This window comes from Bombina bombina, chromosome 3 (genome assembly GCF_027579735.1).
Source record: "Bombina bombina isolate aBomBom1 chromosome 3, aBomBom1.pri, whole genome shotgun sequence".
Taxonomy (NCBI): Eukaryota; Metazoa; Chordata; class Amphibia; order Anura; family Bombinatoridae; genus Bombina; species Bombina bombina.
In genome coordinates this window covers 622,934,490-622,960,892 of record NC_069501.1, presented here as the reverse complement: position 1 = coordinate 622,960,892, position 26,403 = coordinate 622,934,490, and the positions used below count along the sequence as shown (strand labels likewise).

Genomic DNA, 26,403 nt, shown 5'->3' with positions numbered 1-26,403 from the left:
TACAGTCATGGCCAGAAATATTGGCACCCCTGTCATTTAATGCATCACTTCGCCCAGAAATGGTTGCAACTACAAATGTTTAGGCATTCTCATGTTTATTTATTTTGTTTGTATTGGTATGACACAAAAAAGTGGAGGAAAAGAAACCAAAGCTGACACATTCCACGCAGAACTCCAAAAATGGACTGGACAAAATTATTGGCACCATCTTAAAATTGTAAGAAATAATTGCATTCCAAGTTTGTGATGCTCATGTAATTTGCAAGTAAACTCACCTGTATCAATTAACAGGTGCTGACAATATAGAAATCACACTGGCACAGTTAAAATGGATGGTGAAAAATCTACTTAACCTTTCTGTTGTGTCTCTCTGTGTGCCACACTGAGCATGGAGAAGAGAAAGAGCAGCGAAGAATTGTCTGAGGATTTGAAAACAAAATTTGTGGAAAAGCATAGACAATCTCAAGGTAACAAGTCCATCTCCAGAGATCTTAATGTTCCTGGGTCCACTGTGCGCATTATTGTCAAGAAGTTTACAGCCTATGGCACTGTAGCTAATCTCCCTGGGCGTGGACGAAAGAGAAAAATTGATCAAAGATTGCAACAAAGAATTGTTTGAATGGTGGATAAGAAACTCTATCAACTTCCAGACAAATTCAAGCTGACCTTCAGGCACAGGGTACAAATGTGTCAGCTTGCTCTAAACGTCACCATCTGAATGAAAACGGACGCTATGGTAGGAGACCCAGGAGGACCCCACTGCTGACACAGAAACATAAAAAAAGCCAGATTGGAGTTTGCCAAAACTTACCTGAAGAAGCCAAAATCCTTTTTGGAGAATGTGCTGTGGACAGACGAAACAAACAGCTTTTTGGTAAAGCCCATCATTCTACTGTTTTCAGAAAAAGAAATGAGGCTTTTAAAGAAAAGAATACAGTCCCTACAGTCAAACATGGTGGAGGTTCACTGATGTTTTGGGCTTGCTTTGCTGCTTCAGGCACTGGATGTCTTGACTGTGGGCATGGCATTATGAAATCTGAAGACTACCAAAGAATTATGTTGAAAAGGAAAAACACAGAGGTGCCACAATGGCCTAGTACCACCAAACCAAGAGATTATGATGAAACAGATATGTACTCACAAACGTGATGCACCCAATGGTGCTAGTGGGGTAGGCTGAAACTTCGCAGTAGTCCAGCTCACTGTGCAAGGATAAACTCTACACCCAAGCAGGAGGATTCCAAGAAATTAACCACCGGCACCTGGATAGGGGTATAGAGCAAAACTACCATAGCCAAGTACAGTCTAGTAAGGCAGAGTGGTGAGAAGTGATAACACTTACAAGATAGAAAGCACCTCCAAGTGCAATACAGATGAATTGAGACCTCTCAGCCGCCCAGTAGACTGAATTCCCCTGCAAGCTGGATGCACTCCAAGTTCCAAACAATGAGGTGATGAAACTCTAAAAAGCAGCAAGTGTATACTAAAATCAATTCTTTATTTTAAAAGCAAAACGTTTCTCAGCCTCTATAGGGCTCTTTCCTCAGGCTATTATATAAAACATTAAAACATACACTTGCTATTTAAAGGGTATCCAATCCTCTGATTGGTTAATTAATTTATGGGTTACATCTGTATATGGGGCTTCATTTTGCTGGTCACCAGGGTAACAAAGCATAAATAACAAAAGGTGTATAATTAATTGAATAATTACAGCTGTGTATGAGCCTCCATTTCATTTAAGACTTGCAGCATATTATTGTGTAATTCTATGCACATCCTTATATTCGCACACAGATGTATTCCTATAATGTTATTATATGGAGTTTACCAAAGATAGGCTTTTCATGTTATGTTTTAATTATTTGTATATATCCATATGTCTGTTTTATAAATAGACATTTTATGTTGATGTTTTGTTACCCTGGTGATCAAATGAAATGGAGGCTCACACACAGCTGTAATCCTTTAATTAATTATACACCTTTTGTTGCTAATGCTTTGTTACCATGGTGACCAGCAAAATGAAGCCCCATATACAGATGTAACCCATAAATTAATTAACCAATCAGAGGATTGGATACCCTTTAAATAGCAAGTGTATGTTTTAATGTTTTATTTAATAGCCTGAGGAAAGATCCTATATATGTGTGTGTGTGTTAAAGCTCTTTGCTTGCCTTTTCTCTTACACCTGAGACATCTTTGTAACTGTTAGCGATCCACTCATAATCTAGCCCTAAATCAATTATAATTTCCCTCTTCAAGAAGTACCAGAGTTATGTTACATAGTGTCATTGCAGTAAGTAGCAATCAGTAAATTTAGCAGTTAATATAAAAGTAACAATTTGGCAAATAGCCCAGATTCTTAATTAATGGGACAGGAAACCCCAAATTTTTCATTCCTGATTTGGATAGAACTTACAATTTTAAACAACTTTCCAATTTACTTCTATTATGAAAGTTACTTCATTCTCTTGTTATCTTTTACTGAAGGAGCAGCAATGCACTACTGGCAGCTAGATGAACTCATAGTCACCTAGATTACAAGTTTTGCGTTAAGGTGCAGTAAGGCTATGCCGTTGAAAAATTGGCCATTGGGCGTGGAATGGCAGGTCTACCGTATTACAAGTCGCTGAGGTATAGCTATACGGCAAGCGTTTAATCCATTACGCACTCAAAAAATGACATTAAAGTGCAGTATTTCCATAGCACCATATTACAGGTTGTGGGGTCCGGCTAAAATGCTTGCGTTATAGCCTATACCGCCATGATCCATTCCGCGATCTGAAACCAGTAGCTATGGATTTTGCGAAACAAAAATGTTTCACAAAACTCATAACTAAAATGTTACAAAGTGCACTTACACCCAAAAACTACCTATTAACACCTAAACCGCCACCCTCCCGCATCGCAAATACTATATTAAATTTATTAACCCCTAATCCACCACCCACCCACATAGCCAACACTAAATAAACCTAATAACCCCTAAACCGCCAGCCCCCCACATCGCAACTACTATAATAAACCTATTAACCCATAAACCGCCGGCCTCCAACATCACTACTACTATAATAAACCTATTAACCCCTAAACCGCCAGCCCCCACATCGCAACTACTATAATAAACCTATTAAGCCCTAAACGGCTGCCCCCCACATCGTAACTACTATAATAAACCTATTAACCCCTTAACTGCCGCCCCCCACATTACAGCTACTAAACTAAACCTATTAACCCCAAAAACGCCGGGCCCCCGACATCGCAACACACTAAATTAGACTATTAACCCCTAAACCTAATACCACCCTAATTTTAAATTAAATTTAGAATATAGCTATCTTTAAATAAATAAAAACTTACCTGTGAAATAGAAAAAAAACTAAGTTTAAACTATAAAGTAACCTAACATTACTATTTTAAAACAATAAAACTAACGAAAAAAAAAAAATACAAATTTAAAAAATCCTAACACTAAGAAAATTTTGAAAAAAAATTACATTACAAAAAATAAAAACTCTAAAATTATGAAAAATAAAAAACTCTAAGATTACAAAAAATAATAAACGAAATTATCCAAAATAATAAAAATTACACCTAATCTAATACCCCTATAAAAACAAAAAAAGCCCTAACCTAACAATAAACTACCAATAGCCCTTAAAAGGGCCTTTTGTAGGGCATTGCCCTAAGGTAAACAGCTCTTTTACCTAAAAATTAGTCCCCCTAACATTAAACCCCCCTACCCAACCAACCCCCCAAAATAAAAAACCAAAGTCTAAAAAAACCTAAGCTACCCATTGCCCCTAAAGGGGCATTTGTATGGCCATTGCCCTTAAGGCATTCAGCTCTTTTACTGCCCATCCCTAATCTAAAAAAAAGACCTAACACTAACCCCAGAAAATCTACTCACAGTTCCTGAAGTCTGGACATCCGTCTTCATCCAGGCGACGAGAAGTCTTCATCCAGGTGGCGACTTCTTCATCCGTCGCCGGGGCATCTCCTATCTTCATCCCGGTAGAGCGGAGCTGTGGAGGCGTGGAGCTGTGGAGGCACGGAGCATCATCGCCGGCAGCTTGGACATCCAGCATGGAGGATCCTCTTCATACGATCACCACTGTACACTGAAGCTTGCATGCAAGGTACCAGTTTAAACATGGGGTACCTTGCATTCCTATTGGCTGACATTTTCAAATCAACCAATAGCTACTGAAATTTTTTAAACAGGTACCTTGCATTCAAGCTTCAGTGTATGGCGGTGATCGCATGAAGAGGATCCTTCACGCTGGATGTCCATGCCGCCGGCGACTATACTCCGCACAACTACATCTCCGCGCCTTCACAGCTCCTCGCCAACTGGATGAAGATAGGAGATGCCCCCACAATGGATGAAGATGTCGCCGCCTGGATAAAGACTTCTCGTCGCCTGGATGAAGATGGATGTCCGGACTTCAGGAAATGTGAGTAGATTTTCTGGGGTTAGTGTCAGGTCTTTTTTTTTGGGGGGGGGTTAGATTAGGTATGGGTATAGAGCTGTTTAACTTAGGGCAATGCCCTGCAAAAGGCCCTTTTAATTTTATTGTTTTGTTAGGGGGTGTTTTTATTTTTATTCTTAGAGTTTTTTATTTTTCGTAATTTTAGAGTTTTTGTTTTTTGTAATATAATTTTTTTTTTTTTTCTTAACGTTAGGATTTTTAAAATTTGTACTTTATTTTTTTTTATTTTTCGTTGATAGTAATATTAGGTTACTTTATAGTTTAAACTTAGTTTTTTTTATTTCACAGGTAAGTTTTTATTTATTTAAAGATAGTTATATTGTAAATTTATAAAATGTATATAGTAAATATAGTGTGTTGCGATGTGGGGGGGGGTGGCGGTTTAGGGGTTAATAGGTTTAGTTTAGTAGTTGTGATGTGGGGGCCGGAAGTTTAGGGGTTAATAGGTTTATTATAGTAGTTGCAATATGGGAGGCTGGTGGTTTAGGGGTTAATAGGTTTAGTTTAGTAGTTGCGATGTGGGGGGGAAGCGGTTTAGGGGTTAATAGGTTTATTATAGCAGTAGCGATGTGGGGGGCCGATGGTTTAGGGGTTAATAGGTTTATTTTATTAGTAATGATGTGGGGGGCCGGCAGGTTTAGGGGTTAATAGTTTTATTTAGTGTTGGCGATGTCATTGGTGGCGAATTAGGGGTTAATAATTTTATTTAGTGTCAGCGATGTCAGGGAGCGGCAGATTAGGGGTGTTTAGACTAGGGGTTTATGTTAGGGTGTTAGGTTTTAACATAACTTTCTTTTCCTTATCGCACCATACTGCACAACAAAAGAAGGTTTTTCAGTACCTTGTAATGGCAGCGCTATGGAAAGTGCGATAACGCTATTTTTTTTTTGCTTTATTTACGCACCCGGTATAGCTCAAAACTTGTAATCTTGGTGAAAGTTACAAATGTGTGCAGGCACCAAACAGCAGCTAGCTCCCATTAGTGAAGGATATGTGCATATTCTTTTTCAACAAGGGATACCGACAGAATTAAGCACATTTAAAAATAGAAGTGAATTTAAAAGTGTCTTAAAATTACGTGATCTATCTGAATTATGCAAGTTTCATTTTGACTTTCCTTTAACCCCTTAGTGACCAGAGCACTTTTCCATTGTCTGTCCGTTTGGGACCAAGGCTATTTTTACATTTCTGCGGTGTTTGTGTTTAGCTGAAATTTTCCTCTTACTCATTTACTGTACCCACACATATTATATACCGTTTTCTCGCCATTAAATGGACTTTCTAAAAATACCATTATTTTCATCATATCTTATCATTTACTATAAAAAAAATATAAAATATGAGGAAAAATGGAAAAAAACACACTTTTTCTAACTTTGACCCCAAAATCTGTTACATATCTACAACCACCAAAAAACACCCATGCTAAATAGTTTCTAAATTTTGTCCTGAGTTTAGAAATACCCAATGTTTACATCTTCTTTGCTTTTTTTGTAACTTATAGGGCCATAAATACAAGTAGCACTTTGCTATTTTCAAACCTTTTTTTTCAAAATTAGCGCTAGTTACATTGGGACACTGATATCTTTCAGGAATCCCTGAATATCCATTGACATATATATATATTTTTTTAGAAGACATCCCAAAGTATTGATCTAGGCCCATTTTGGTATATTTCATGCCACCATTTCACCGCCAAATGCGATCAAATACAAAAAATCGTTCACTTTTTCACAAATTTATTTACAAACTTTCAGTTTCTCACTGAAATTATTTACAAACTGCTTGTGCAATTATGGCATAAATGGTTGTAAATTCTTCTCTGGGATCCCCTTTGTTCAGAAATAGCAGACATATATGGCTTTGGCATTGATTTTTGGTAATTAGAAGGCCGCTAAATGCCACTGCGCACCACACGTGTATTATGCCCAGCAGTGAAGGGGTTAATTAGGGAGCATGTAAGGAGCTTTTTGGGGTATTTTTAGCTTTAGTGTAGTGTAGTAGACAACCCCAAGTATTGATCTAGGCCCATTTTGGTATATTTCATGCCACCATTTCACCGCCAAATGCGATCAAATTAAAAAAAACGTAAAATTTTTCACAATTTTAGGTTTCTCACTGAAATCATTTACAAACAGCTTGTGCAATTATGGCACAAATGGTTGTAAATGCTTCTCTGGGATCCCCTTTGTGCTGAAATAGCAGACATATATGACTTTGGTGTTGCTTTTTGGTAATTAGAATGCTGCTAAATGGCGCTGCGCATCACACATGTATTATGGCTAGCAGTGAAGGGGTTAATTAGGTAGCTTGTAGGGAGCTTGCAGGGTTAATTTTAGCTTTAGTGTAGAGATCAGCCTCCCACCTGAAACATCAGACCCCCTGATCCCTCCCAAACATCTCTCTTCCCTCCCCTACCCCACAAATGTCCCCGCCATCTTAAGTACTGGCAGAAACTCTGCCAGTACTAAAATAAAAGGAAAAACATAATTTATGCTTACCTGATAAATTCCTTTCTTCTGTAGTGTGATCAGTCCACGGGTCATCATTACTTCTGGGATATTACTCCTCCCCAACAGGAAGTGCAAGAGGATTCACCCAGCAGAGCTGCATATAGCTCCTCCCCTCTACGTCACTCCCAGTCATTCGACCAAGGACCAACGAGAAAGGAAAAGCCAAGGGTGAAGTGGTGACTGGAGTATAAATCAAAAAATATTTACCTGCCTTAAAAACAGGGCGGGCCGTGGACTGATCACACTACAGAAGAAAGGAATTTATCAGGTAAGCATAAATTATGTTTTCTTCTGTTAAGTGTGATCAGTCCACGGGTCATCATTACTTCTGGGATACCAATACCAAAGCAAAAGTACACGGATGACGGGAGGGATAGGCAGGCTCTTTATACAGAAGGAACCACTGCCTGAAGAACCTTTCTCCCAAAAATAGCCTCCGATGAAGCAAAAGTGTCAAATTTGTAAAATTTGGAAAAAGTATGAAGCGAAGACCAAGTTGCAGCCTTGCAAATCTGTTCAACAGAGGCCTCATTCTTGAAGGCCCAAGTGGAAGCCACAGCTCTAGTAGAATGAGCTGTAATTCTTTCAGGAGGCTGCTGTCCAGCAGTCTCATAAGCTAAACGAATTATGCTACGAAGCCAAAAAGAAAGAGAGGTAGCGGAAGCTTTTTGACCTCTCCTCTGCCCAGAGTAAATGACAAACAGAGAAGACGTTTGTCGAAATTCCTTAGTTGCCTGTAAGTAAAATTTTAGAGCACGGACTACATCCAGGTTGTGCAGTAGACGTTCCTTCTTTGAAGAAGGATTTGGGCATAAGGAAGGAACAACAATCTCTTGATTGATATTCCTGTTAGTAACTACCTTAGGTAAGAACCCAGGTTTAGTACGCAGGACTACCTTATCCGAATGAAAAATCAAATAAGGAGAATCACAATGTAAGGCTGATAATTCAGAGACTCTTCGAGCCGAGGAAATAGCCATTAAAAATAGAACTTTCCAAGATAACAACTTTATATCAATGGAATGAAGGGGTTCAAACGGAACGCCCTGTAAAACATTAAGAACAAGGTTTAAACTCCATGGTGGAGCAACAGTTTTAAACACAGGCTTAATTCTGGCCAAAGCCTGACAAAAAGCCTGGACGTCAGGAACTTCTGACAGACGTTTGTGTAACAGAATGGACAGAGCTGAGATCTGTCCCTTTAATGAACTAGCAGATAAACCCTTTTCTAAACCTTCTTGTAGAAAAGACAATATCCTAGGAATCCTAACCTTACTCCAAGAGTAACCTTTGGATTCACACCAATATAGGTATTTACGCCATATCTTATGGTAAATCTTTCTGGTAACAGGTTTCCTAGCCTGTATTAAGGTATCAATAACTGACTCAGAAAATCCACGTCTTGATAAAATCAAGCGTTCAATTTCCAAGCAGTCAGCTTCAGAGAAGTTAGATTTTGATGTTTGAAGGGACCCTGTATCAGAAGGTCCTGTTTCAGAGGTAGAGACCAAGGTGGACAGGATGACATGTCCACCAGGTCTGCATACCAAGTCCTGCGTGGCCACGCAGGTGCTATTAGAATCACTGATGCTCTCTCTTGTTTGATTCTGGCAATCAATCGAGGAAGCAACGGGAAGGGTGGAAACACGTAAGCCATCCTGAAGTCCCAAGGTGCTGTCAGAGCATCTATCAGGACTGCTCCTGGATCCCTGGATCTGGACCCGTAACGAGGAAGCTTGGCGTTCTGTCGAGACGCCATGAGATCTATCTCTGGTTTGCCCCAACGTCGAAGTATTTGGGCAAAGACCTCCGGATGAAGTTCCCACTCCCCCGGATGAAAAGTCTGACGACTTAAGAAATCCGCCTCCCAGTTCTCCACTCCCGGGATGTGGATTGCTGACAGGTGGCAAGAGTGAGACTCTGCCCAGCAAATTATCTTTGATACTTCCATCATAGCTAGGGAGCTTCTTGTCCCTCCCTGATGGTTGATGTAAGCTACAGTCGTGATGTTGTCCGACTGAAACCTGATGAACCCCCGAGTTGTCAACTGGGGCCAAGCCAGGAGGGCATTGAGAACTGCTCTCAATTCCAGAATGTTTATTGGCAGGAGACTCTCCTCCTGACTCCATTGTCCCTGAGCCTTCAGAGAATTCCAGACGGCACCCCAACCTAGAAGGCTGGCGTCTGTTGTTACAATTGTCCAGTCTGGTCTGCTGAATGGCATCCCCCTGGACAGATGTGGCCGAGAAAGCCACCATAGAAGAGAATTTCTGGTCTCTTGATCCAGATTCAGAGAAGGGGATAAGTCTGAGTAATCCCCATTCCACTGACTTAGCATGCACAGTTGCAGTGGTCTGAGGTGTAAGCGTGCAAAGGGTACTATGTCCATTGCCGCTACCATTAAGCCGATTACCTCCATGCATTGAGCCACTGACGGGTGTTGAATGGAATGAAGGGTGCGGCAAGCACTTTGAAGTCTTGTTAGCCTGTCCTCTGTCAGGTAAATCTTCATTTCTACAGAATCTATAAGAGTCCCCAGGAAGGGAACTCTTGTGAGTGGAACGAGTGAACTTTTCTTTTCGTTCACCTTCCATCCATGTGACCTTAGAAATGCCAGCACTAACTCTGTATGAGACTTGGCAGTTTGAAAGCTTGAAGCTTGTATCAGAATGTCGTCTAGGTATGGAGCTACCGAGATTCCCCGCGGTCTTAGTACCGCCAGAAGAGCACCCAGAACCTTTGTGAAGATTCTTGGAGCTGTAGCCAATCCGAATGGAAGAGCCACAAACTGGTAATGCCTGTCTAGGAAGGCAAACCTTAGGTACCGATAATGATCTTTGTGAATCGGTATGTGAAGGTAAGCATCTTTTAAATCTACAGTGGTCATGTATTGACCCTCTTGGATCATAGGTAAAATTGTCCGAATAGTCTCCATCTTGAACGATGGAACTCTTAGGAATTTGTTTAGGATCTTTAAGTCCAGGATTGGTCTGAAAGTTCCCTCTTTTTTGGGAACCACAAACAGATTTGAGTAAAACCCCTGTCCCTGTTCCGATCGTGGAACTGGATGGATTACTCCCATTAACAAGAGCTCTTGTACGCAGCGTAGAAACGCCTCTTTCTTTGTCTGGATTGTTGACTATCTTGACAGATGAAATCTCTCTCTTGGAGGAGAGTATTTGAAGTCCAGAAGGTATCCCTGAGATATTATCTCTAGCGCCCAGGGATCCTGAACATCTCTTGCCCAAGCCTGGGCGAAGAGAGAAAGTCTGCCCCCCACTAGATCCGATCCCGGATCGGGGGCCCTCAATTCATGCTGTTTTAGGGGCAGCAGCAGGTTTCCTAGTCTGCTTGCCCTTGTTCCAGGACTGGTTAGGTTTCCAGCCTTGTCTGTAGCGAGCAACAGCTCCTTCCTGTTTTGGTGCAGAGGAAGTTGATGCTGCTCCTGCTTTGAAATTACGAAAGGAACGAAAATTAGACTGTCTAGTCTTGGCTTTGGCTTTGTCCTGAGGCAGGGCATGGCCTTTACCTCCTGTAATGTCAGCGATAATCTCTTTCAACCCGGGCCCGAATAAGGTCTGCCCTTTGAAAGGTATATTAAGCAATTTAGACTTAGAAGTAACATCAGCTGACCAGGATTTTAGCCACAGCGCCCTGCGTGCCTGAATGGCGAATCCTGAATTTTTCGCCGTAAGTTTAGTAAGATGTACTACGGCCTCCGAAATGAATGAATTAGCTAGTTTAAGGACTCTAAGCCTGTCCGTAATGTCGTCCAGAGTAGCTGAACCAATGTTCTCTTCCAGAGACTCAATCCAGAATGCCGCTGCAGCCGTGATCGGCGCAATGCATGCAAGGGGTTGCAATATAAAACCTTGTTGAACAAACATTTTCTTAAGGTAACCCTCTAACTTTTTATCCATTGGATCTGAAAAAGCACAGCTATCCTCCACCGGGATAGTGGTACGCTTAGCTAAGGTAGAAACTGCTCCCTCCACCTTAGGGACCGTTTGCCATAAGTCCCTTGTGGTGGCGTCTATTGGAAACATTTTTCTAAATATCGGAGGGGGTGAGAACGGCACACCGGGTCTATCCCACTCCTTAGTAACAATTTCAGTAAGTCTCTTAGGTATAGGAAAAACCTCAGTACTCGTCGGTACCGCAAAATATTTATCCAACCTACACATTTTCTCTGGTATTGCAACTGTGTTACAATCATTCAGAGCCGCTAACACCTCCCCTAGTAATACACGGAGGTTTTCCAGTTTAAATTTAAAATTTGAAATATCTGAATCCAGTCTGTTTGGATCAGAACCGTCACCCACAGAATGAAGTTCTCCGTCCTCATGTTCTGCCACCTGTGACGCAGTGTCTGACATGGCCCTAATATTATCAGCGCACTCTGTTCTCACCCCAGAGTGATCACGCTTACCTCTTAGTTCTGGTAATTTAGCCAAAACCTCAGTCATAACAGTAGCCATATCCTGTAATGTGATTTGTAATGGCCGCCCAGATGTACTCGGCGCTACAATATCACGCACCTCCCTCTGAGCGGGAGATGTAGGTACTGACACGTGAGGCGAGTTAGTCGGCATAACTCTCCCCTCGTTGTTTGGTGAAATTTGTTCAATTTGTACAGATTGACTTTTATTTAAAGTAGCATCAATACAGTTAGTACATAAATTTCTATTGGGCTCCACTTTGGCATTGCAACAAATGACACAGGTATCATCCTCTGAATCAGACATGTTTAACACACTAGCAAATAAACTTGCAACTTGGAAATACAATTCAATTAGAATAATATTAAAATGTACTGTGCCTTTAAGAAGCACAGAAGATCTATGACAGTTGAAAATTAATAAATTGAAACAGTTATAGCCTCAATCCTTGTAAACAACACAACTTTAGCAAAGGTTTAATCCCATTAGCAAAGATAACAAATTCTGAAAGCAGGAAACAAATTACAGAATAAACGTTTTTTATCTCAGTCAAACTATAATTCTCACAGCTCTGCTGAGAGAAATTACCTCCCTCAAAATAAGTTTTGAAGACCCCTGAGCTCTATAGAGATGAACCGGATCATGCAGGGAATACAATGAGTTGCTGACTGAAATATTTGATGCATAGAAAAAGCGCCAAAAAACGGCCCCTCCCCCTCACACACAGCAGTGAGGGAGAACAGAAACTGTCAGAAAAACAGATTAAGCAACTGCCAAGTGGAAAAATAGTGCCCAAACATTTATTCACACAGTACCTCAGCAAATGAAAACGATTTTACATTCCAGCAAAAACGTTAAACATAATCTCTAGTTATTAAACAGCTTTATGTATTTCTTACAGTGTAATTCTAGTGAAGTACCATTCCCCAGAATACTGAAGTGTAAAGTATACATACATGACATTATATCGGTATGGCAGGATTTTCTCATCAATTCCATTGTCAGAAAATAAAAACTGCTACATACCTCTATGCAGATTCATCTGCCCGCTGTCCCCTGATCTGAAGTTTACCTCACTCCTCAGATGGCCGAGAACAGCAATATGATCTTAACTACTCCGGCTAAAATCATAGCAAAACTCTGGTAGATTCTTCTTCAAACTCTGCCAGAGAGGTAATAACACACTCCGGTGCTATTTTAAAATAACAAACTTTTGATTGAAGATATAAAACTAAGTATAATCACCATAGTCCTCTCACACATCCTATCTAGTCGTTGGGTGCAAGAGAATGACTGGGAGTGACGTAGAGGGGAGGAGCTATATGCAGCTCTGCTGGGTGAATCCTCTTGCACTTCCTGTTGGGGAGGAGTAATATCCCAGAAGTAATGATGACCCGTGGACTGATCACACTTAACAGAAGAAATTTGAGCTTTTTTGTGCATTTTTTTTTAGCATATTTACATATGCTTCTGTGTAGGATCCCCCTTAGCCCCCAACCTCACTGATCCCCCACCAAACAGCTCTCTAACCCTCCCCCTCTGACTTAATGTGCGCCATCTTGGGTACTGGCAGCTGTCTGCCAGTACCCATTTTAGTGAAAAATATGTGTTTTATAAAAAAAATGTCCCTTTTCTGTAGTGTAGCTTCCCCCCCCCCATACCAACCCCCCACCCCTTCCAGATCCCTTAGATGCTTTTAAAAAAAAATGTTTATTTAATTTTTTTCTTACACTTTATTTCTAACTTTTTTTCTGTAGTGTAGCGGTTCCCACCCGCTCCCGCCCCGTGCACGCGCCCGCCCGCCACCCCCCGTGCGCGCCCCCGAAGGCTCCGCCCCCGATCCCGCCCCCCTCCACCTTACAGAGCTCACCGATGGCCGCCCACCCGCCTCCCAAGTCGGCTCCCACCCACCAACGATACCGGCCATCAATGTCCGGTGCAGAGAGGGCCACAGAGTGGCTCTCTCTGCATCGGATGGCCAGAAAGTGTTATTGCAGGATGCCTCGATGTCGAGGCATCACTGCAATAACCGGAAAGCGGCTGGAAGCGAGCAGGATCGCTTCCAGCTGCTTTCCAGACTGAGGACGTGCAGGGTACGTCCTTGGTCGTTAACTGACATTTTTTAGAGGACGTACCCTGCACGTCCTCGGTCGTTAAGGGGTTAATCACGCTTGGATAACAAGTACACAAACACTTTTGCTGGTGTTCTGTCGAAAATAGCTGCCTTGTCGAGATTTGCTACCCCGACCTGCGCAGGTTTACAATTACGTAACTGTACTCCACATATGTTTGAAAGGAATGTGTGGAATTTGATTTTGTAATAAATAGCATGCGCAGATGCAGGCATTAAACCTCTATGAGGGAACTGATCTGCTGCTTCCACTGTTAATGCTGGCCACGGACATGCGCAGTTTAAGTTGTTATCTGTAATTTCCTCATGTTCACTATCTTTTTTTATGAGTAAAAAAGCAGCGTTAAGGCTCATAACGCTGCTTTTTCACTCCCGTTGGTATTACGAGCCTTGCAGGTTTAGGGGCACCGCCATTTCAGGGCAATGGGGAGCTTAGGTTTTTTAGTTAGGATTTTATTTGGGGGGTTGGTTGTGTGGGTGGTGGGTTTTACTGTTGGGGGTTGTTTGTATTTTTTTTACAGGTAAAAGAGCTGATTTCTTTGGGGCAATGCCCAACAAAAGGCCCTTTTAAGGGCTATTGGTAGTTTAGTTTAGGCTAGGGTTTTTTTTTATTTTGGGGGGGCTTTTTTATTTTGATAGGGCTATTAGATTAGGTGTAATTAGTTTAAATATCTGATCATTTCTTTTTTTATTTTGTGTAATTTAGTGGGGGTTTTTGTTGTAATTTAGGTAATTGTATTGAATTTAGTTAATTGTATTTAATTTAGGGAATCTATTTAATTGTAGGGCTAGGTTAGGTTTTATTGTAAGGCAGGTTAGGTTTTATTTTACAGGTAAACTTGTATTTATTTTAACTAGGTAGTTAGTAAATAGTTAATAACTATTTAATAACTATTCTACCTAGTTAAAATAAATACAAACTTGCCTGTAAAATAAAAAATAAACCCTAAGCTAGCTATAATGTAACTATTAGTTATATTGTAGCTAGCTTAGGGTTTATTTTACAGGTAAGTATTTAGTTTTAAAAAGGAATTATTTAGTTATTAATAGTAGGTTTTATTTAGATTTATTTTAATTATATTTAAGTAAGGGGGTGTTAGGGTTAGACTTAGGTTTAGGGGTTAATAAATTTAGTATAGTGGCAGCGACATTGGGTGCGGCAGATTAGGGGTTAATAAATGTAGATAGGTGGCAGCGATGTTAGGAGCAGCAGATTAGGGGTTAATAATATTTAACTAGTGTTTGCGAGGCGGGAGTGCGTCGGTTTAGGTGTTAATATGTTTATTATAGTGGCGGCGATGTCCGGAGCAGCAGATTAGGGGTTAATAAGTGTAAGGTTAGGGGTGTTTAGACTGTTAGGGTGTTAGTCGTAAACATAAATTTTCTTTCCCCATAGGAATCAATGGGGCTGCATTACGGAGCTTTACGCTGCTTTATTGCAGGTGTTAGGCTTTTTTTTCTGCCGGCTCTCCCCATTGATGTCTATGAGGAAATCGTGCACAAGCATGTTAAACCAGCTCACCGCTGACTTAATCTGCGCTGGTATTGAAGTGCAGTATGGAGCACAATTTTGCTCTACGTTCACTTCTTGCCTGTTAACGCCGGGTTTATGAAAACCTGTAATACCAGCGCTGTAGGAAAGTGCGCGTTGACAATAACGTGCCCGTTAGTACTGCACCCCTCATACAGCAAAACTCGTAATCTAGCTGTATGTGTTTATATGTGTATATATACACATAGTAACACATAAATATATATGTATATAAGCATAAGAATAAATATTTACAGGAAACACACCGTTTCCCATAGACTGCAATGTAAAGGCACTTTTCAGTGCCGTTTTTTTTTTAACACCCCACACCCGCCAACTTTAACCCCTAAAAACTGTTTTGCGCAGTTTTTTTAATAAAAAAAAATGCTGCAGTTTTTTTTTATATAAAAAAAATGCTACATTTTTTTAAATAAAAAACTAAAATATACTTTATTTTGGGGTCAATTGAGGCACTTTTGGAAAATTAACCAGAGATCTGTGGTTAATTTGTGGAATGTTAATTGCTACCGCAAGCTTGATAAAACCCAATTCTAAGATATATATATCCCTAAAACATACATACAAAATACATATTTGCACAAAGTGATAGTCACACTTAAAGCAAGTGTGAGATAAATTTAAAAGTCCAAAATGTAAAATCAATATGATCCCAATAGATGATGTTTGCTTGGGAAAGCTCCTGAAAGGAGGAGTCCCTCTGAAACGCGTTGCTCAATTAACTTTAAATCTCAGAAGCACTTGTAACAGCAGGGCCAGCCCGGAAACTTTTGGGCAGACTGTTTTGCAGTGGCGCAATGCCGGATGAAGCTGCGGTCTCTAATTTAAAGCTACATTATCCATTAGGACACACGCACCAATCAACTGTGTGGAAATATCCAGAAGTTGTCTGTATTGCCTAAGAGGGGCGGCTGCACTTGCAACCAAATACTGCAAGTCATGGTGTAATAAGACACCTTATTTGAAACAATATTTCCACCTGTGAAAAGGTTTTTTCTCTTTTGTTTCTAGAATTGCAGCCTCCAATATTACTATTTCCCAAGCGAATATCATCTATTGAGATCATATTGATTTTAAGTTTTGGACTTTTAAACTTATCTCACGCTTGCTTTAAGTGTGACTATCGCTTTGTGCAAATATGTATTTTTTTTGTAGGGATATATATCTTATGATTGGAGAACATATTCTGCTATGTGAAAAACATTGGATTGTAAAATATTCATATTTTCAATTCGCATTAGCACCCTTTAGAAAATATGCAATTGGGTTTGTGTGCGAGATAGGTGTTTATTTCCATTTTTTTTTTGTTCCATGGGGGAATATGTTAACACATTCACGATATTCTAAGTTCGACTTTTTGCTCGCATCAGGTTAGTACGAAAACATGCAAACAGCTTACTTCTAGCAGAGATAGCGCGCTAGCAGGAGCATTAAACAACTTTTTTGCTCTGTTTATTGCCCCTTTATTTAAAGGAATATGAAACCCAAATGTTTTCTTTCATGATTCAGATAGAATATGCAATTTTAAGCAACTTTCTAATTACTTCTTTTATCACCAATCAGCAAGCGCTACCCAGTGTGCTGAACCAAAAATGAGCCGGCTCTATGCTTACATTCCTGTTTCCTTCAAATAAAGATGCCAAGAGAACGAAGAAAAATTGATCATACGAATAAATTAGAAAGTTGCTTAAAATTGTATGCTGTATCTGAATCAGGAAATAAAAAATTGTGTTTCATATCCCTTTGATATCTGCTATTTCATGTGCAGTATAGTTTTGAGTTTTTTTTTTTAATATTTGCTTTGTTTAACACCCCTTAGTGGGCTTTGTGTGAGCTGATTTTGTCATTGTAGGTGTGACATGGATCTGTTTTCTCAGGCTCTATCCTCACTGGATTCCATTTCCCTGGCGTACCCATTCTTCTTCCGGCCACAGAGACACAGGTTAGGGGAGGGATGGCCACGAGATACCACAGAAAACTTCTTCCTCAAGATAAAAGCTGAGGTAAAATCTCTGCGAATGTGTGACTCAGTACTGGTATTGCTATGATTATGATATTATTTTGAGTTTAAATTATGTTAATACTTCCAGTTTTTACACATAACCTCACTGAAGATGAAAATTATTAGCTTCCTCAGAATTTCTTCATATCTCCCTATGAAATGAGCAGCTTGTAGTGGGCTCACATAGACCTTACTGCAATACAACACAATAGTTCTAGGCAGGGGCAGAACTACTATTGGTGCAGATCACCAGGCCCAAGAGTTGGAGGGGGCCCATAAAATCCAGTCTATGGGCAAAATTTATTAAAGTGAGAATAAGAAAATTCTCACGTTTAACATAAAAAAAAAACCTCACAAATGATATCACCATATTTATGAAAGGTTATGCGCCAATAAATTTGCAACTTTTCATATGTGAGAACAAATTGACTCGTGACCATTCGCAAGTCTTAAATATATGTGAATAAGTTGTCTGGAAATGCCTATTTCTTGTATTAATCTCTATTAGCATTTTAAAATGCCCGTATATATTCGCAGTTCTCATATATTTATGAAAAGTGGTGCATGCAATATTCACTGTTTTTAATCTTGCTAATTTGTAGGTTGTGAGGAGTGAAAAATAAAGAGCGATATTGTTGTTTGTCTGGAGGGAAAATGGAACTATGTATTTTTCTTGCTGTATCTAGGGTTAGAAATTGCCCACAACAAGGTGCAAAACCTGAATAATAATAATTAAATAACAAAAAGGTATACACAAATTTATAAAAAAGTAAAATAATTTAAGTGCAATTGAAATAAGTGTATTAAAAAAAACAAAGATAAGCTCCAAAAAACAGGCAACCTTCCTCATTTAAAGAAAACCAAAGAAGGGGCAAAATAAAAATGACTTTAATATATAAGAAATAACGTTCTTACAAACGATCACTTGATTAAAACAATAAACCATTTACCGGTGTCTAAAGTGAAAATGATATTTTCCCAAAAAAACTAGGATCAGCCATTCGCTTGAAATTGCAAAAAAAATTGCCTCACAAATGTCTCTAGAATTTTGATAAATACATTTTTGACTTTACACATTGCGAACTATTAATAATAATCGCAACTTTTTAGGCGCATTTTTTCGGGCCTTGATAAATTTTGCCCTATACATAGGCGTATGCTGAATTTGTACAATCCTAATGCAGGGAAGCCTTTTGTTACTGCAAGTTGCAGGTCCATCTGTCTATCCTCACAATCATTATATTGAGCAGAACTCTATTTTACTACGTTTGGTTTTTATTGAGTTACCTTTGGGGGAGCCTCAAAAAATCTTGCACCAGGGCCCTCTGATAAGCAGCACTATTGCTCAGGCTATGGGGTCCATTTATTAATGTGCGGACGGACATGATCCGATATAGCAGATCATGTCCCCCGCACATTGATAAATGTCGACAGCATACGCTGTCGGCATTTATCATTGCACCAGCAGATCTCATGAACTGCTGGTGCAATACCACCCCCTGCAGATTCGCTGCCTGTCGGCCGCTAGCAACAGGTGTCATTCAGCTCAATCGTATTCGATAGGGCGGATTGCTGTCCGCCACCTCAGATGTGGCGGACGAGTTAAGGAGCAGCGGTCTTAATAAAAGTAAAATTAAATGCAATAAGGCAATGCTAGAAAACATTTACACTCCTAAAAAAAGAAACTTCAGACATTCAGTAGAATGAGGAAAAGGCCCTACCTGCCTCAGAGAATCACACAAGAGTTGCTGCTCTGCAATACAGTGAAGGTTTATGGATCTTAGGCAGCTTCCCATAGAGAGTGTGCTGTAGTTTCTATAAATAATGTTTTACAGTTGGAGTCAGGCAAATAGAGAGCAAAAAAAATTGAACAACAAGGAAAAAAAAAAAACATTCCAAACTATGATTAAGGGGCATATTTATGAAAGGCCTGTCGGACATGATCTGACATTGCGGATTATGTCCGACAAACCTCGCTGAATGCGGAGAGCAATACGCTCTCCGCATTCAGCATTGCACCAGCAGCACTTGTGAACTTCTGGTGCAACGTTGCCCCCTGCTAGCATGGGGGTGTCAATCAACCCGATCGTATTCGATCGGGTTGAATTGTGGCGATGTCTGTCCGCCTCCTCAGAGCAGGTGGACAAGTTATGGAGCAGCGGTCTTTAGACCGCTGCTTCATAACTGGTGTTTCTGGCGAGCGTGAAGGCTCGAAAGAAACATGGGGCTTCAAACTTGATAGATAGGCCCCTAAATATGGAAAAAGAAGATTTTATTAAAGAACATGGTCCATTTTGTATAAAAATAGTAGACTAAATGCCCAGTTATGGGCCAGATTAGAAGTGGGACGCTAACGAGCGCATGACTTTGATACTACAAGTTCATAGTAAATCACGTTAACCAGAGAAGGGCTAGAGTGGCTGACTTTGCTTGAGTGCAGCCTATACTTTTAATGGATATTGTGACCATGCTAAATTGTGCTGGTATTACAGGTTGAAAGTTTGCACTTGAGTGAAAGGCGAAACTCCGCTAGAATATTTAGCTTCAGACCTGATTACAGTACTGTACTATCTGAGGGTAGGATGTAAACAAAAGTATTGAAAAATGATATTATATATATATAAATGTAGAGAAGACAAGCACTCCAGATAACAAGTCACAAGTGCCTGGGGTGCAACAGACAAAATTGTAGAAGCAAAAGAAGAGTGCACTCACCAGGACTTTTTAAAGATTTAATTCCTAATATGTGAACGTTTTCGGGGGTTTAGTCCCTTCCTCAGACATACTTTTGTATTTTGTATGTCTGAGGAAGGGGCTAAACCCCCGAAAATGTTCACATATTAGGAATTAAATCTTTGAAAAGTCCTGGTGAGTGCACTCTTCTTTTGCTTTATATATATATATATATATGTCTAAATATGTGTATATGTATGTATGTATGTATATATATATATATATATATATATATATATATATATATACATATATATGTATGTGTATACATTTGTATTTATGTGTGTGTGTAAATATGTATTTGCACATATACATAAATATATATACCTATGTAAAGATAAACACACGTATAGACTTATAGGGGCCTATCTATCAAGCTCCGAACAGAGCTTGAGGGCCCGTGTTTCTGGCGAGCCTGCAGGCTTGCCAGAAACAGCAGTTATGAAGCAGCGGTCTAAAGACAGCTGCTCCATAACCCTGTCCGTCTGCTCTGAGCAGGCGGATAGACATCGCTGGAATTCAACCCAATCGAGTACGATCGGGTTCCCAGCACTCCCTGATATGGTGAAATGCCTGGGTGCTCTCTATCGGCTAGATTACGAGTTTTGTTGGTAAAAACTTGCAGGGCTAACGCTCCTTTTTTCCAGCGCTTACTTTAAACAACGCTGGTATTACGAGTTTTCTGAATGGCTGCATTAGCCTCAGAAAAGTGAGCGTTGAGCAAAATTTAGCTCCACTTCTCACCTCAATACCAGCGTTGCTTATGGTAGTGGTAAGCTGGAAAAACGTTCTCATGCACGATTTCCCCATAGGATACAATGGGGCTGAGCTGGCTGAAAAAAACCTAACGCCTGCAAAAAAGCAGCGTTTAGCTCCTAACGCAGCCCCATTGTTTCCTATGGGAAAACACTTTCTAAGTCTACACCTAACACCCTAACATGAACCCCGAGTCTAAACACCCCTAACCTTACACTTATTAACCTCTAATCTGCCGCCCCACAACATCGTCACCACCTGCATTATACTATTAACCCCTAATCTGCCGCTCCGGACACCGCCGCCACCTACATTATCCCTATGAACCCGTAATCTGCTGCCCCTAACATCGCTGACACCTATATTATATTTATTAACCCCTAATGTGATGCCCCCAACGTCACCGCCACCTACCTACAATTATTAACCCCTAATCTGCCGACCGGACATCGCCTCCACTATAATAAATGTATTAACCCCTAAACCGCTGCACCCCCGCCTCACAAACACTATAATAAATTGTATTAACCCCTAATCTGCCCCCCCAACGTCGCCACCACCTACCTACAATTATTAACCCCTAATCTCCTAATAGTTACATTGTAGCTATTTTAGGATTTATATTTATTTTACAGGCAACTTTGTATTTATTTTAACTAGGTACAATAGCTATTAAATAGTTAATAACTATTGAATAGCTACCTAGTTAAAATAATTGCAAAATTACCTGTAAAATAAATCCTAACCTAAGTTACAAATACACCTAACACTACATTATCAATAAATTAATTAAATAAATTACCTACAATTATGTAAACTAAAATAAATTAAATAAACTAAACTATAGTCCAAACCCCCCCCCCCCCACTAAATTACAAAAAATAAAAAAATATTACAAGAATTTTAATCTAATTACACCTAATCTAAGCCCCCTAATAAAATAAAAAGTCCCCCAAAATAATAAAATGCCCTACCCTATACTAAATTACAAAAGTAATCAGCTCTTTTACCAGCCCTTAAAAGGGCTTTTTGCGGGGCATTGCCCCAAAGTAATCAGCTCTTTTACCTGTAAAATAAAAACAAAGTTGCCTGTAAAATAAATATAAATCCTAAAATAGCTACAATGTAACTATTAGTTATATTGTAGCTATATTAGGGTTTATTTTATAGGTAAGTATTTAGTTTTAAATAGAATTAATTTATTTAATTATAGTAATTGTATTTCGTTTTATTTAAATTATATTTAACTTAGGGGGGTGTTAGGGTTAGACTTAGGTTTAAGGGTTAATAACTTTCTAATAGTAGCGGTGACGTTGGGGGCGGGGGATTAGGGGTTAATAAATATAATGTAGGTGTCGGCGATGTTAGGGGCAGCAGATTAGGGGTTCATAGGGATAATGTAGGTGGCGGCGATGTCCGGTCGGCAGATTAGGGGTTAAATAATTTTATTATAGTGTTTGCGATGTGGGGGGGCCTCGGTTTAGGGGTAGATAGGTAGTTTATGGGTGTTAGTGTACTTTGTAGCACTGTAGTTAAGAGCTTTATGTTCTGGCGTTAGCCCATAAAACTCTTAATTACTGACTTTTTTATGCGGTAGGAGTCTTGGAGGTAGAGGCTGTACCGCTCACTTCTTCCAAGACTCTTAATACCAGCGTTAGGCAAATCCCATAGAAAAGATAGGATACGCAATTGACGTAAGGGGATTTGCGGTATGGAAAATTCGCAGAAGAAAAGTGAGCGGTACACCTGTACCTGCCATACTCGTAATACCAGCGGGCGTTAAAAAGCAGCGTTAGGAGTAAGACCCCTTAATGCTGCTTTTTAAGGCTAACGCAGAACTCGTAATCTAGCCGTATGGTAGGTAGATAGAAACTTCAAAATGAGAAGAGACACACTCAGGTGTTAATAAACATAATTTTATTTCTTCTTAAGCAAATTTTCAGTCAACGTTTCGGTCCTCACAGAGACCTTTTTCAAGACTGTTTTCATGTAGACATTCAAAGGACACCGCTGAGCATATCCTTTGAATGTCTACATGAAAACAGTCTTGAAAAAGGTCTCTGTGACTGAAAATTTGCTTCAGAAGAAATAAAATCATGTTTATTAAAACCTGAGTGTGCCTCTTCTCATTTTGAAGTTTATATATATAAATAGCAACTGGAGAGCACTCTCACTTCATGGTCAGCTTGCCAGGGTGCATGCAGAAAAATAGCATAAATAATCAATGGCTTGCACTCACTGGGCTTTTCAAAATACGTGCCTTTATTGTCACGTTTCGGGGACCGTATCCCTTTCCTCAGGGTCTGAGGAAGGGGATACGGTCCCCGAAACGTCACAATAAAGGCACGTATTTTGAAAAGCCCAGTGAGTGCAAGCCATTGATTATATATATATATATATATATATATATATATATATATATATATACATACATACATACATAGAAATATTTATTTAAAAATAAAAAATATATTTTCTTTAATTCAAAGTATTCCCAAATCACTTTGGGTTTTGCGCAGTTGGTTTAATCCAGTGTTGGGTTAATATGAGTGCAGTTAGCGCAAGAGCGAAAAAGTAATTGAGCAAGCTACTTGTAATCTGGCCATAAGTCTACAATACATTTAACAGAGCATGTGTTAAATATTTTTACATGAAAAAATTAGTGATTTACGCTTGCACTCATACAAGTGAATAGTGCCTTCTGGAAAGTCTTGGTCAAAATATATTATTACCATCATATGTTTGCCCAGACAGAGGAAAACAGTCCCATTAAAGATTTAAAAGAACAGGGCTGGGGAATGGGTGGTGGGGACCGTGGGGGCACTGTCTATCTTTTTGGAAAACAAAACAGATTAAATAGATATGCTGTGCCCAGTATGCATGCCAAATTATAGTTCACCATACATAAATATAAATATGTTATAGTTAGCTTTGTTATAATTTATGTTACAATCAAATTTAGTATAGCTCATGAAAATATTTTGGAATATTTGTATATTTGCATCTGTAATATGAGACAGCTCGGAGAGGTGATGGGACAATTTAGGAAATATTTACATCTCATACATAATACAACTTATACATGCAACCTAAAGGAAGCTTTTCCTCATTTTAATACTTTTGTATACATAGTACTATGAGAAACATACACCTTGATTACTTTAGATTAGTTTTGCGTTACGCTTTTAACGCTGAAAAAATGGCAGTTTCATCGTAAAAGCAGTAACGCAGCTATTGCAAGTCGTGTCGGTATTGCTATACTGCAATTATTATTTTAGCCTGTAACGCAACATCCATTCCACACTCAGAAAAATTAAGTTTTTGCGTGGGATTTTCATAGCGCCGGTATTACAGGTTGTGCGGTGAGGCTAAAAAGCTTTTGCGTTACAGCCTATGCCAACATGATCCATACCGCCATCTGAGAGCAGTAGTTATGAGATTTGCGCCACAAAAATGTTTCACAAAACTCATAACTAAAGTGTTACAAAGTACACTAACACCCATAAACTACCTATTAACCTCTAAACCGCCGCCCTCCCGCATCGCAAACACTATATTAAACCTATTAACCCCTAATCTGCCGCCCACCCACATCGCAACTATTAAATATATGTATTAACCCCTATTCCTCTGCTCCCCGACATCACTGCCACTATAATAAAGTTATTAACCCCTATTCCGCCGCTCCCCGACATCACCGCCACTATAATAAAGTTATTAACCCCTAAACCTCCGACCTCCCACATCTCCACAACCAAATAAACCTATTAACCCCTAAACCGTCGGCCTCCCACATCTCCGCAACTAAATAAACCTATTAACCCCTAAACTGCCAGGCCCCCACAAGGCAAAACACTAAATTAAACTATTAACCCCTAAACCTAACACCCCCCCTAACTTTACTACCAATTAAAATATCTAAATTACAAATTTAAAAAACCTAACACTACGAGAAAAATAAAAAAATCAAATCAGCCAATAGGAATGCAAGGTATGCCATTTTGAAACGGCTACCTTGCATTAAAGCTTCAGTGTACGGCGGGGACCGTATGAAGAGGATGCTCTGCGCTGGATATCTTCGCGCTACGCGCTGCCGGGATGAAGATAGAAGGCGCCCCGAGATGGATGAAGATGTTGCCGTCTGGATGAAGACTTCTCGCCGCCTGGATGGAGATAGATGTCCGGACTTCAGCAACCGTGAGTAGGTATTCTGGGGTTAGTATAAGGTTTTTTTTTTTCATTTTTTGGGGTGGATTTTTTTTTCAGATTAGGGTTTAGGCTTTTAAAAAGAGGTAAATGCCCTTTTAAGGGCAATGAAAAAGTGCTGAATGTCCTTTTAAGGGCAATGCCCATACAAATGCTCCTTTAGGGACAATGGGTAGCTTAGTTTTTTTGAGAGTTAGGTTTTTTTATTTCGGGGGGTTGGTTGGGTGGTGGGTTTTACTGTTGGGGGGACTTTGTATTTTTTTTACAGGTAAAAGAGCTGTTTAACTAGGGCAATGCCCTACAAAAGGCCATTTTAAGGGCTATTGGTAGTTTATTGTAGGCTTGGGGGTGTTTTTATTTTGGGGGCTTTTTTATTTTAATAGGGCTATTAGATTAGGTGTAATTGTTTTTAATTTTGATAATTTGTTTATTATTTTTGTAAGCTTAGTGTTTTTTATTTTTCGTAATTTAGTGTTTATTATTTTTTGTAATTTTAGATTTTTTAATTTTTCTCGTAGTGTTAGTTTTTTTTTATTTAGATATTTTAATTGGTAGTTTTTTTATTTTATTCAAATGGTAAGGTTAGGTTAATTTATAGTTTAATGTTAGGTTTATTTTTAATTCACAGGTAAGTTTTTAATTAAATATAGTTATATTGTAATTTTAATTTAAAGTTAGGGGGTGTTAGGTTTAGGGGTTAATAGCTTAATTTAGTCTTTTGCATTGTGGGGGCAGGCAGTTTAGTGGTTAATAGGTTTATTTAGTTGCAGAGATGTGGGAGGCCGGAGGTTTAGGGGTTAACAAATTTATTATAGTGGCAGTGATGTCGGGGAGCGGCGGAATATGGGTTAATAACTTTATTATAGTGTCAGCAATGTCGGGGAGTGGCGGAATAGGGGCATCAGGGGCTGTTCGGCCCTTGATAAATCAGCCCCTTGGTAGCTAAATTGATATAAAAATGATATTCTATCATTATATACAATTGTGACAAAATGTAAATTAGGTAATTATAGTGTTCTTCAGCTGAGAGAATTAATTAATCTCAGATAGAAAGGTAGGGAGGAAAGATGTAAAGGAATAAAAAAATACATGTAGCTTCATGTAACACAGTGACTCTTTAAGGATAAAAGTAGAAAACTACACTCACAGAGCAATACATGCTTGGTAGGAATCCAGTGCGTTATCCAAATTCTAATGCATCTCTCAGGTCAAGTTATGACACATGCTGGTGTATTTTGTTTTGTTCATCATAAATAGGTAAATACAAAATAGAGGAACAGTGTGTGTGTTACTGCAACAATAATAGGAATGTTTGAGAGTTTTTACATAGGATGTGGTTAGCGCAAGCTCTCACAGTAAAACTATTTTTTCTTGCAGCCCTTTACAGTAGTATGTGTCTGGTGGGTGCCTATAGGAAAAAAACTGCTAATACTACAGCTCCATGTGTAGCAGCCTGGCAATGGACATGAACTACATGGTGTTTTATTGATCATTGTTTGTTTATTTCAAGATATAGTACACTGTGGAGTGATAACAGTTACTCACAAATGAAAAGGGGTTTATCATGGCGCACGTAGG

General features: G+C 39.4%; 1 protein-coding gene across 4 annotated transcripts in view; it reads left to right on the top strand.

Annotated features, from left to right (window-relative positions):
- LOC128651839 (myotubularin-related protein 9-like) overlaps positions 1–26,403 on the top strand; it is a 158,902-nt gene that overhangs the window by 24,048 nt on the left and 108,451 nt on the right. For 3 of the 4 annotated variants that reach the window (XM_053704820.1, XM_053704821.1, XM_053704819.1), the window contains exon 4: positions 17,006–17,131. The exons of the other annotated variant lie outside the window; for it this stretch is intronic. In XM_053704820.1, the coding sequence (XP_053560795.1) occupies positions 17,006–17,131 (126 nt within the window). The remainder of the gene's footprint in view (positions 1–17,005; positions 17,132–26,403) is intronic. 4 annotated transcript variants of the gene reach the window in all.